At 43.9% G+C, this 13,388-nt stretch overlaps 1 protein-coding gene and 1 long non-coding RNA gene across 3 annotated transcripts; one reads left to right on the top strand and one right to left on the bottom strand.

The window, feature by feature from the left end:
* Positions 1-2,091: 2,091 nt before the first annotated feature.
* LOC146979182 (uncharacterized) lies at positions 2,092-4,644 on the top strand. The gene is made up of 5 exons (XM_085790424.1): positions 2,092-2,216; positions 2,316-2,374; positions 2,912-3,936; positions 4,219-4,485; positions 4,583-4,644. The coding sequence occupies exons 1-5, from the start codon at positions 2,194-2,196 to the stop codon at positions 4,598-4,600; spliced, it is 1,392 nt and encodes a 463-aa protein (XP_085646550.1). The 5' UTR covers positions 2,092-2,193; the 3' UTR covers positions 4,601-4,644.
* LOC146979183 (uncharacterized) lies at positions 3,863-4,436 on the bottom strand. Of its 2 annotated transcripts, none has more exons than XR_015036990.1 (3): positions 4,313-4,436; positions 4,121-4,282; positions 3,863-3,967 (listed from the first exon to the last, which is right to left on the bottom strand). It is a non-coding gene; the product is annotated as an uncharacterized LOC146979183 (long non-coding RNA). The 2 variants fall into 2 exon arrangements; XR_015036989.1 differs by having other exon boundaries at positions 3,909-4,009; positions 4,130-4,282.
* Positions 4,645-13,388: the final 8,744 nt, after the last annotated feature.

Genomic DNA, 13,388 nt, shown 5'->3' with positions numbered 1-13,388 from the left:
GTTGACAATAAGAAAAATATAAAATACCGCCGTTCTTGTCCTTTAGACGACCAAACGTAGCAGAGTCAAGAGCCGTTGGCTTAGTGGAGGTGAAAGGCCATATTACAAATAAAATTTTCAGATTTAATAGATACAGTGTGATCACAACCAGCTGGGACTCTGACTCCTGTCACAAGTATCCTGCAAACGTCTGCACAAAATTAGACGACAACTCCTCGTTTGCTTTCTCTTCCATCGGCGCCCGTTTGCAGCGCTGCACGTCCAGATAGGAATCAGCACGCAGGGAGCTGATGAGCAGAGCGTAACCTTAACACAAGAGAGGTTTGTCACAGGCGTGCGTGTCCTCCATTTGTCCACAGGTCAGGGGTCTGCGCAGTGTGTCCTTTTTTTTTTTTTTTTTGCCAGAGCAGCAGCCTGTTCAGGGAGAACAGTTTGAATGGAAATGAGAAGAGATGAGGTCTCAGTCATGTTTTTTTTTCTCTTCATCCTTCAATATGTTTTTTTTTCTTATGTCTGTGTCATCAATTATATTTTTGTTGATTCCAGCGGGGGGACATTCACTTGCTCTGTCGCTCATCTAAAAGTTGATAGGCGTAATGGAAAGAATTTAGCAAAGAAGGAAACTGCTCCTGAAAAAAAAAATCCCTCTGTGCTATTTCCTCTGACAGGAAATTGTGTCTTTGATCTAAGCCACCACACTCATCTGGTCATCGCATGCGAGGTGTCACTCTTTCCTAGGGCGTAGAGAGGATTTTTTTTTTGGGGGGCGGGGGGACATTTGCCATCGCCACTCTGGCTTTGTGTGGGACGCCTATGTGAATGCTGAACACTCCAAAAAAACAAAACAGTTTTAATAAATCTAGGTTTGAGAGGAAATCCTGATGAGGGCGTTGACACAACCAGAGAAAAAGTAGGACATGGTGACAGATTCTGTCGTGATGCACTTAGATCATGCTTCCTGTGGCAGCTGGGGGTGGGGGGACTGTCATTATGCTATTGACCCAGCACAGTCTGGCATGAAGATTCACACCTGCAAGACTACCAGGGAGCGTGTCCTGTCCTCTGTCATAGTACATGTGTGAAGGTGTCATTTTCATGCGGAGCGTCCGATGACGCTTAAAGCAGAAGTAAGCGATCCGGTCATTTTGGCTAATGCTGCGTTCCAGGCAGGCTTTTGAAACCGTAAATTACAGCTTCAAGTCACGACTTACGACTTTGTAGCGTTCCAGGCAACCCACTCGTGTTTTTCCGACCTGTTTTACCTGTGAAAGTCACTATAACGGCCACTCGTAACTTCCGACCCGTGAACTCGTACCAGATCGAACTGGTACGACTTCACAGGTCGTTACGGGTTGCCTTGAACGCACCATAACGTCTTGTCAGCCGATGACAAGACGAGACGCAGCCTCCGCCGTCTTGATGGAGTTAGCAGCCTCCGCCCTCGTCATGGATCTATTGGTCCTCATCCCTACGTCACCACATTCACGCGCATCCCTTGGCTGCACACACAGCCCTTCATGCCGTTCTCTCTCCTCATTGGATAAAACTTGTAGGATACCAGAAAAGTTTTCTCCTCGGCTCAGAGCAGAGCAGAGTGACTGACAGACCCGTGTTTCGGTCCAAACACTCTGTGATTGCTGTCGGAAGATATAACTATTTAAGACTTATATTAACACAAAAATATCGCTTACTTCTGCTTTAATGTGAAATCATGCGTTCATTTAGCAGAATCAATTGGCATTGGGATAAAGCTGTGGTGTGTGTGTGTTTGTGTGTGTGATGTGATGTGATGTGCAGATCACTCTGTGGGCGATACAGTGTGTGATTAATGACCTGCAGACGGGAGGTGGAAGCGTGCTGATCTTCATGAGTTGTTTGTCACGGTTAGGGTCGACTGCATCATTACCACAGTGGGCCGCCCGGGTCCGTCCAGCATCAGGAGGTAACAGGACGGCCTCATTAATAATGTTAACAAGGCTGCTAGCTGCTAGCTGGAGCTTTCTCAGGGTCAGGCTGCAGATCCACAGCAGACACCTCAACAACACGCACCTGTAGGCAATCAGCTCATTAAGCAGTGATTGGATGCAGGCTGCAATAAATGCTGCCTCACTGCTGAACACACATGCAGAGTGAGTAGCTGGAGGGCAGTTTGGGCTACTGTTGTATTGACTGGGCTGCGTTGTTCACACAGAAATGGCTTGTGGAGTTCATCTGGGGTAAGTTCCTTCTTCTAACGAAACAAAAGTGTGTTGAGTTGCTGTGTCCCCTTTCTTCTGACCTTGATGGTTTTATTTTTTTTCCTCCCGTCTGAACAGGATCTGGCTGATTTGTTTACTTCAAGCAGAGCATGTACGCTGTTTATGGGCCACACAAGGTGAGCAGTAACACATGCATCACTGTTGTTTAAACCAGCACTAAGGAACTTTTCAACCTTCATAAAATATTTTCATAACTTTTGTGATGATACATCGACTTACAACAAGTTGAATGACACCTCTGTCATGGCCTGAGGGGGTCTGTATCTCTTTCTCTGACACTAAGCAGCTTTGAGGAGCATGGTAGGAACCCTGCTCTCACTAAGTTTCACTTTCACTTTTGTGAGTCACAACAAGGAGGGAGCAGGCAAAATGGCACTTTAGCAATGGATTATGTATGTGTTTTCACTTTGAAATGATCCACTGGAAACAGAAACTTAGTTTTGATGTCTTCTGTTAATTTTAATGCAGGATATTTACAGGGCTTCACGCTAGTGTTCATGGGAAATGGAGTCTTCCTTCAGGCAACACTACCGCTTTGGTCCACAGGCGCCGCTAAACTCAACCAAAACTGAAAGTTCTTTAGTACTGCTTTAACACTTTGATTTGTTGCCGGTTGTTGGGCTCATCACACTTTTTCTTGTCTTATCTTGCAGCACAAAGCTCCAAGACACAGAATAGCGACAGATATGCTGGCTTCTTGCAACAGGACGGCAGCCTACGAAGGCTTGGTGGCAGCTATCCCCAGGATCAATTCAGACAGGACTCTTTTTCTCCAGCCCAGAGCAGCAGCAGCATTTATTCAAAGGCTGCAAGCAGAGGTTACACTAACCAGAGGCTGTCGCAGCCGGCTCAGGGCGGCTACGCTCCAGCCGGGTTTGCTCAGAGCAGCACAGAGTTGAAACCTAACCTGAGGCCGACACACTCCAAACAGGTGAATTCTCAAAAGCGGTCATTCGGCCTTTCAACCGCTATTGCCAGTGGTACTTCTGTGAGCAAGTACAACAAGAGGCAGGCTAGCCATGGTGAGGGCAGGGGGAAAACTTGGCCGGCTCAGCAGGGCACACGACGTACCGGCCAGTATCAGCCCAGCAGCTCTGCATCTGTCCAGAGAGGCTACTACTCCCAACAGTCTGTGGCGCAGCCGCCTCACAGTGCTGCTACCAAAACCCCAGCCCGGCCTGAGCACAGAGGCTACTCCTCACCCGCAAAGACCTCCAGCCTGTTCAGCGCCGGTGCCCTTCCACCACCACAGCAGCAGCAAACACCTGTGAAGATGCAGACATCGGCCAAAGCGCCTGCTAGGAGAGTGGTTTCCCAGCGCCGATCCAAAGCCGGCTACAAGCCCACTTCCACCAGGACCTCAAGCCATGTGAGTTATTCCCACTCTGTTCCTGCACCATACAAACAAAATGCCCCTGTCAGCCAGAGGTTGAACTCCAAACCCGGCTACATCTCCACTGAGCAGGCCCCCAGCAGAACGAGCTCCGTCCAAGCGTTTGGGAGGAGCATGAAGCCGGCCCAGGAAGCTCGTAACGTCCCTGCTGGAGCCTCCACTCAGCGTTTTGCCCCAACCAAGACCCACAGCATCCCTGACCGCTTCGGTGGGTTTGCCATCAGAAGGCTGAGGGATCCTGTCGACGAGGAGAAGGTTGGTGTCCAGAAGCCACAGGGCTACACAGCGCCCTCACCGCCGACTTACAGGCCCCAGGCTCCACAGCAGGCAGCGTCCTATAGGCCACAGGCTCCACAAACTGCATCCTACAGGCCAGAGCCTCCACAAACTGCATCCTACAGGCCCCAGGCTCCACAGCAGGCAGCGTCCTACAAGCCACAGCCTCCACAAACTGCATCCTACAGGCCACAGCCTCCACAAACTGCATCCTACAGGCCCCAGGCTCCACAGCAGGCAGCGTCCTACAGGCCCCAGGCTCCACAGCAGGCAGCGTCCTACAGGCCACAGCCTCCACAAACTGCATCCTACAGGCCCCAGGCTCCACAGCAGGCAGCGTCCTACAGGCCCCAGGCTCCACAGCAGGCAGCGTCCTACAGGCCACAGCCTCCACAAACTGCATCCTACAGGCCACAGGCTCCACAGCAGACAGTGTCATACAGGCCCCAGGCTTCACAGGCTCCACAGGCATCCCAGCAGGCGGCAGCTTACAGGCCGCAGGCTCCAAGCGTTCATCAGCCGAGCACATGGAAGAAGATCAAGCTTGGACACAGTCAGGTGAGTATCTGATCATTTATCACAGATTTTTGATTTGTTAAGTCTGGTTTCTGTCTGGTTTCTGATGTGTGTATGTTCTTTTTTTTTTTTTTTACAGGTGCTGCAGGTTCAGTGAATGCTTACTGTGTTGGTGCTTTGAAATAAAGTTATTCATTTAAATCTTGACTCCTACTCGGCTCTGTGGTACTTTCAATTCTGAATGTAGCATTGGTGCCACCTAGTGTGTAAATGGTATAATGGCTGTCTGGTCTGAACCATTTTGACCTGTGTGTAAGGTGCTGCAAAAATGAATGGCAATTTGCATTGAGGTCACTTGGCATGTTGGCTAGTATTTTTAGTAAAACGTTCGCACTCGATTTGCTCACTTCAACCTGTGAAGGCTTCAAATTGACTTTTACTGATGCTTTAACCTGTGAGCCAAAATGGTTCACTGTTTGCCTTTAAAACATTCCCTGTGTCAACACAATGCTCAGTTTATTGACCAACCAATTTCTAGTGGTGATGACCATGGTGTCCTATGTCAATTCATCAGAGGCCTTTTAGTAGTTTGACAGTTGGTTAAGTGACTGATGGCTGTCTCTACAAAACATCTTCTTGTTTCACCTTCTACAGTTGGGTTGTTTCAGGGTCATTAGGTTATCTGAATGTGGAGCAACATGACATCTTTCAATTGTATTGAGTTGCCAGCAATATCGACTCAAGTAACAGTGTTTTGTTCACCTCTGTGGTGCTTCAGTTTTCTGTTTCTCTGATGGATCATCAACTGTTTAAGAGCTGCTAAATCTGTATCCTGGGTGTCCATAGAAGTTGTAACCAAGAGGGTCAGCCCCTATTAACCTCAACACCTGCAGTTTGATGAGCTTTTTAAGAAGCTTCATGTGAACCCACTGAGGGTAAAGGATTTCAGACCATGGATCATGTTGCTGAGTTGTAAAAGCACATACTGAACAACTTATAGAGATGTAAGGGCAAAGGATGTTATGATGCTGTGTAAAGCCCTTTGACAATGGGCTACAAATAAACTTGCTTTGCCTTAACCCTTTGATGCACAACATGGGTCTAAATAGACCCGAGTGAGTTTTTTTGTGCTATATCTTTGCGAAAAATTTATTTCATCATATAGAATTCCAGGTATTCCTCAATTAACTTGTTTTTGATCATAATACATCCTTATTTTATTTTTTACTTTTTCACTTTTTTAATAAAAACACATTTTGTATCACTACCCCTCTAATGCGCAACATGGGTCTAAAATGACCCACATTCATTTCCAATGTGATTTCATGCTGAGTGATAGTTTCTTTGCTGTAACTTTTGAAATCTATCTATTTTATGATTGAATGTTCCAAGTATTATTTAATATCTTGTTTTTTATTAGTGGGGTCATTATTTCCATTTTTCATTTCTAACTTGTGAACAAAAATGAACAAAAATGTCTCAGTGAGTGGACCGGTTGAAAAAACAAGTATAGCAAGAATACTTTAATTTTAGCATTCCCTCACTATCTATACCAACAACAGACCATTGTTTCCTTGATTACAATAATGACTAGTCATTACCTGTCCTTTTCCCCCATTAATAGCTCTGTTGACATATTCTACTGTGGTCAACAGCTAACCATAGTTTATTCTATCTGAGTAGGCTATTTCAATGTTATATCTTTGAAATCACTGCACAGTATTTATTATTTTCTTCAGTAAATATTCTTTTTTAAGCACATATAATCATATTTACTTGTTTTACAATTATTCCAATTTACCTAAAGAAACATTTGATGACTCATTAAAGGGGGTCATCCCTATGTTCCCACAGCCCTATGTTCCCTCAGCCCTATGTTCCCTCATTTCTAACTTTTGTCGTCACTGAAAATTAGGCCCTATGTTCCCTCAGCCCTATGTTCCCTCATTTCTAACTTTTGTTGTCACTGAAAATTAGGCCCTATTCCCACAGCCCTTTGGTCCCACCATTGGTTGGGTTTAGGCAATGAAGAAAGGAGTTGGTTAAGTTTAGTAAAAAGACCAGGTAGAGGCTAGACAGGCCAGATAGACAGAGTCCAGATAGGTAGAGAGAGTCCAGAGGGAACATAGGGCTGAGGGAACATAGGGCTGAGGGAACATAGGGCTGTGCATAATTGATAAGGTTTTAGTTACCTTGAATAAGTAGCTACATTACTTGTCATAAAGGGAAATACCTTAATATTAGCAAGTTAGCTAACTGTTAACATGATGACATGTTCTAGCTGGTGACAACAATAGAATAATATTCTATTGTAGACACCAGCTAGAACATGTCAACAGCTGCCTACCTAGCTAGCTGGTGACATGTTCTACTGTAGTTAACTAATACAGTAGAATGTAGAAATGTCAACTGCTAGCTAGCTAACTGGTCCACTCTCTGAGACTTTTTGTCTATTTGTTCATAAAATAAGAAAGTAAAAATGGAAATAACACCCTGTACTAATTAAAAACAAGATATTCAAATGATACTTGGAGGATTCAATCATAAAATATATTGATTTTAAAAGATACCACAAAGAAACACTCACCCAGCATGAATTCACATGGAAAATGAATGCGGGTCATTTTAGACCCATGTTGCGCATTAGAGGGGGTGTGCATATGTTGTGCATCAAAGGGTTAAAGGGATAGTTCAACATTTTGGCAAATTGGCCCATTGTCTATAGTTTAGGAGTAGGTTTGTTACCTTTGTTGGTGAAAGCTAGCAGAGCCGCTGCTCAGAGCTATGCTACGGAGGCTAATGGGATTTCTTGGTTTCCCTCATCAAATACACAATCCAACAACTCCAAAACGCTCTGGTGGACAAGTTGTGACCTGCACATTCACCACGCTATGAGAGAGTAACAGAACGTTATAAGACGGGGTTGTTTTTGAGGTAAAGCAGTCTCTGCATTTGCCTCCAAAACAACTCTTGTAATGTCCCACCGTTCTAAAAATAGCTTGCACCGACAATTAAAGGTAACGAGGTAACTCCTAAGACTATAGGGATTATGGCAATGGGCCAATTTGCGTGTGTGTGATCAAGTTCAAGACCGAGACCAAACCAAATGTGAGACCATTTTCAAGACCATTACTGTATTCAGTATCAGTGATCATAATGATCATGTGGCTTGATATTTTGATTATCTCTAAGTTCACAAAAACCAAAGTGAGCGAGTGACAGAGAGAGACATTTGTGGTTTAAAAAAAGAGTCTATCTTGACTAAGACCAACACAAGACTAAGCAGGAATGTAAATGTGGTCTCAAGGCACGTCTTGGGAACTACAACACTAACAAAAGGAGTCGATGTATTCTAAACCTAAGTAAGTTATATCAATTGAAGAAACTGGCATCAAACTCAAAAACTGTTATTGTTTCTTTCAAAGTCCAACCATTTCATATTACTTCACATAATTTGACATATTCTGTGGATAGTGTCCAGCTGTTGGAGCAGCTTCTTCATTCATGCTCTTTCCCCCTCTGTCAGCAGGAAGTCACTGAACCTTAGACCAGTGACACATGGCTGAGGGCAGCTCAGTTAAACACCTCAACTGCAGCAGCAATGAATGTGTGATGAAGCCTCCTTCAGACCAGACCCAGGAGAAAAGTTCCATCTGTTCCCTGTGCTTATTGTCACATCAGATGTGGTAACAAGGAGATGATTCATCAAGGGGAACTCAGCTGTACCTGCTACAAACAATACAGAGTTGTAAAGTGTGGAAAAATATGAACTGTAAAACCCAAGTGTTACGCCTCACAATTAACATGCATGGGCAACAAAACTTCAGGGGTCAGATTCTCAATCTTTACCTCTGTATATCACTAAAATGCAACACTGTTATTACCTGTAGGTTGTAAACTGATGCTCTGTTTCCCAGAGCGACCTGATTCATTCAGCTAATTAGCAGCAGATGTTTGGTAGAGCTGGGCTGTCAGCATCTCTTTGGTCACACTGAGTGCTGCGACAGGTGTTATTTCTCCACTCACTTATTATTTCATGTGTTTCTAGTCTCCAGTTTAATCCTTCATACAACAGGTTTGCTGCTTTCATGGAAACTGTTGTTGATTCTCTCTATTCCTGATTATTTGGCATCTATAAATTATCATCAGTATAAAGTCACCAACCATTAGGAACACTCACTCAATTATCCAATCAACCAATAATCCAATCGTCCAATCAAGTGGCAGCAGTGCAATGTGTATGTCTGTTTATTGTGACAGACTGGGGGGCTGTTATAACTCCTATCACACCCATCACACCACACACTACAACTGACTCCTACTGCCGCCCATACAACAGACTACAAGTTAAATGACTGTACTTTGTTGTTCTGACCACATGAGGGCGGCATATCTCCAGAGTAGAGAGGAGCCCATTGAAATATGACAGACCATGAATACTAGGTGTAGCAGACAGGTGAGGAGGGAAGAGCCCATTAACGATTTCTGGATATGTGTGCAGATGCAGGGCTGGATGTCTGCTGACAAAGTAGACACTAATTATTACAAACAGCCCTTCAAATCATTTTTAATGATTCTTAATGTTCAGTCAAGAGATGGTTTATAGTTGTGTGTGTTTCCTGTGCACGTCCACCCACCTTCTGCCTATTGTATAATTGGACAATCTCTAAACCATGGTGGCGGTAATGAAAAATAAATGTCAAAATTCATGAATTAAAAAAAGTAACAAACAAAATAATGATTATAAATCTGTTAGTCAACCGCACAAACAGATTTAAACAAACTGAGCTCAGAGCCGTGTCAGTTTACAGATGAGACGTTCGCTGTCCTCACCAGCTCTTTTCATGCTGTTCTCTTTAACACAATGATCACACACACACACACACACACACACACAAAAAGCTTTGAATACACTTGGCCTGTGACGACTGTACTGTTCTCCTGCCAAGGCTGGGCCTCAAGGTCTCTGACAGAGGAGCATGTCACAGTAGTAGTTATGTAAATGAAAATCTATGACCTGATGTCATTGACAGGCTGATATGGAGCAGTAAATACACTTGTGGTAAATATCCAGTTGATTTATGGTATTCTTCGTGTGTGACTAGATAATAATGGAGCATGAGGGTCACTGGGTGAAAAAGATCCCAATTTTCAGAATAAAATCCTTCATGCAGGAAAATAAGTTTCACTAAAACCTGAATACTTTCTGGTCTGGCGCATCAGCAGCATGTGATCATAAACACCAGGACTTTGTTTATTCTGAACAAAGAGGTGTAATTTCGAAAGAAGCTGTGTGTTTAGTGGAGGAGGGAAGCAGCAGGCGGCGGGTTGAGCTGAAGGCTGTGGGCGCTCACATCTGCTGTTACTCTCAGAGGTGCTGTAGTTTATCAAGAAACTATGAGACTGGTATTAAATGTCTCTGGAGCTGACATATGATAAACTGAAGCCATATGGCTTTGTAATTAATGGCTGATTTAGCCATCACATAACGTGGATGACGGCTTTTAACACCAGCGGTAATCCCAAGGCAGCCATGGAGGCCGCCGCAGCTGCCAGATGACTCTGTTATGGTAAATATGGACATGGCCGGAAATAAAAAAAAAAAAGGACCTTGATGCAGGAACAGGGGCAAGGACCCTTTGTGTACTGATGAAGTTTGGGTAAATGGAAATGGATTGATGGAAGGAAACATGATGGGACGTTACAAAACTTTAGAGATGATGAATGTTTCACTAAAACCTGACACAGCTTCACTTCCTCAAACTCATCCAGGTACCACTGCCTCCCCATCAACACTCAACAACATTGTGGCTGGTGTGGCAGTGGTGTGAATAGGGTGAGGAGGGGCGGGGGTGGTCTCCCCCCCTCGTGGCCCAATTGTTGGAAAATATGTGCCAAAATGCCCTCTTGTTAGCCAAATGTGTGCTAAAGTGCCCTCTTGCTAGCCAAAATGCGTGCTAAAGTGCCCTCTCGCTAGCCAAAATGAGTCCTAAAGTGCCCTCTCGCTAGCCAAAATGAGTCTTAAAGTGCCCTCTTGCTAGCCAAAATGTGTGCTAAAGTGCCCTCTCGCTAGCCAAAATGAGTCCTAAAGTGCCCTCTTGCTAGCCAAAATGCGTGCTAAAGTGCCCTCTCGCTAGCCAAAATAAGTCTTAAAGTGCCCTCTTGCTAGCCAAAATGTGTGCTGAAGTGCCGTCTTCCTAGCCAAAATGAGTGCTAAAGTGCCCTCTTCGGTGGCGAGGACGAGCTGTATGTGCCCTTTTTTTTCTTCTTTTTGCCCCTGCCCTTCAAAAAGTCTGTGCACGTCCCTGTACTGTGGAAACCTTCAGGTTCCTGGGAACCACCACCATCTCAAAGGACCTGAGGTGGGCATCCAACACACATGGCATCATCAAAAAGGCCCAGCCGAGGATGAACCTCCCGTGCCAGCACCTGCCTCAGGAGCTGCTGATACAAACACAGACTGAGAGAGAATTACTGGTGCCAACCTGCCCTCCATCCAGGACTTGTTCACCTTCAGAGTCAGAGAACGGGCAGCAAACATCACCGCTGACCCATCACACCCTGGACACAACTTGTTCTCACTTCTCTTCTCTGGCAGGTGCTATACACACAGTATTTGTTATTTATCTCATTGCACTACTACCTCATTGTTTATTTGCACTACCAACTGACCACCTTCAATGCTCTGGCCACTTTACTTAATCATATTTGTACTTGTACTCTCTGTTGTCTTGTGTTATTGCTCAGTTGTTGCTGTCCTCAGTCTGTATGTTTTATAAATGTTGGTACAAGCGAGTAACAAAAAACCAGAGTCAAATTCCATGTATGTCTGCACATACATGCAAATAGATGTGATTCTGATTCTGATTAAAGAATCTTTTGAGCTTCTCTGATGCATCTTCTCGGTTGCTGGGACCTCTGCTTCCTTTCACGTCAGCGCTATAGGGAGGTTTCACTTCCGGACCACTTTCTTTCCTGTTGTTTTTGGTTTTGCCCCACGTTTTTGGGCGAGCAGCAGAAGTGACCCCCTCTTCCTACATTCATAGCTGCTCAGCACTTCTAGATGGTCCTTAGCATCTACATCTGAGGCGGGCCTGAGGACATCCTGCTCTTGACAGCTCCCAAAACCTGAGAAAAGCTGGGTCATCAGGTCACTGCGCTCTGCCCCAAAAAGCATTTTCCTCAAGAGAAGCTGAGGAACACTTGATTGGAAAGAAGCATCTTGAAATCCTTTCAGAGGAATTCATCCGGTTTGCTTTCGATGAGACAGCACAGAAAATGACATCTGGTGCAGCTGTTGTGAATGAATCTCTGTCCAGAAGCTACAGTAGATATCTCTGACTAGACCTGTGACCTACTGCCGTTTACTGCTGAGCTGTCGGGAAGGAGATGATTCACTCTCCATGTTTAGTTTATAATCTCAGGCACAGATTGTACCTCCATCAGTTCAAGATGCACAAGATATAAACAGAGCTTTGTAAGATCTCACTGGTCTGATACACAGTTTCTGCTTCTATTACAACCGTATCCACAGATAACACGATGGGCTGGCTGACAGGTGTTTGATCCAGACTTGCTCTCACAGGGTTTTCTCTCCTCTGGAACAGGAGTCATGAGCTTTATCAGTCAGATCCTGCTGATTAGAGTCTGTCCACTGTGAACCCTTTGATTGTGAAATGACACTGTCATTCTGTAAATCAGATACAACTGACAAATGTAAAAGGAAGATGATTACAGTAAAAGTCCAAAGAGAAAACACATTCAAAACTATTAGCTCTGTGTGACTCTGGCGGATGATTTTAGCTGATGTACCAAACTAAGATACACAAGCAGAGGTGCTCACTCAGTAATATAACAACAGGTTTCTGCTCTGGTTAACTCTGGTTTTTGTTTTTTTTCCAACCTGGACATTTGCTTTAAAGGGGAACTATGCAAGTCTGGTCGTTTTTCTGCTGTTTTGCTAATCCTCCTCCCGCCCATGTGCATTTGTTTTCAACAAAGCCGGCAAGAAAGCAATCAATAGAGCGGTGGATAACATTATTTATCATAATGATGTTATGATGTGTATATTTCTGTAGTCTTATCTGTCATAAACAAGAAATTACGGATTGCAGGGACAAGAGCTGGGACAGCGTTGGAGGCTCTGATCTTACAAGGTTGGTTTTCAGCCAAGAGACACATTCTCCCTGTTACAAGTCATTTCGTCCCCTTGGAATTATAAGGTTCTATCTGCACTCTGACCAGATTTGAGATATAGAGGTTTAAAGTTTTTGCATACTAAATAGCAAAACTGATATGTGGAACAAGTTTGTTTTATATACTGGAATTATAGACACCTGAAGTGTATTCTAAATGTAAAATATTAAAATCCTAGAAAATTTGGAAAAGGTGTTTTTTCAAACAGGTTAAATGCAGATAGAACCTTATTCTAAAGAACTCAAAATCGGCTTGGAATTATAAGGTTCTATCTTACAAAACATGAAAGGAAACAATGATTTCTAGAGAATACTAACAGATTACTAATAATTTACTTGTAGACAACACTTGTGTAGTGTAGATAAATTGTCTGGTGAAATTGTGTCTATTATTATTATTTTCCCCCATTTCCCTTATTTGATAGCGTGGACATAATGCAGTAGGCTAGCCTAATCTCTCTCTGTAGCTCAATGTTACATTAATGTTTAGTTTCTCTCTTGTTTTTAACTTCTGTCCTCTGTCATAATGCTTCTTTCTGTAACCCTAGCTCTACTATCAACTTGCCTCTGTCGCTTTGCCTGGTGCTGTGTGTTTTTCTCCTCTTTTAGCTTAGTTTTTGCCTCTCTAGCATTTCAGGAAAAAAACAACAACAACACAGCATTAAAGAGACAGTAGTAGATCAAACAATATCACTGGTGTAGACACATTATGCACAGGCTATTTTTAAAATTACTAACATTAAACATCAT

This window comes from Trachurus japonicus, chromosome 11 (assembly GCF_045865225.1).
Source record: "Trachurus japonicus isolate A0001 chromosome 11, Traja_1.0".
Lineage (NCBI taxonomy): Eukaryota > Metazoa > Chordata > Actinopteri > Carangiformes > Carangidae > Trachurus > Trachurus japonicus.
The sequence above is the reverse complement of the archived record's forward strand: the minus strand, read 5'-3'. Positions and strand labels throughout refer to the sequence as shown.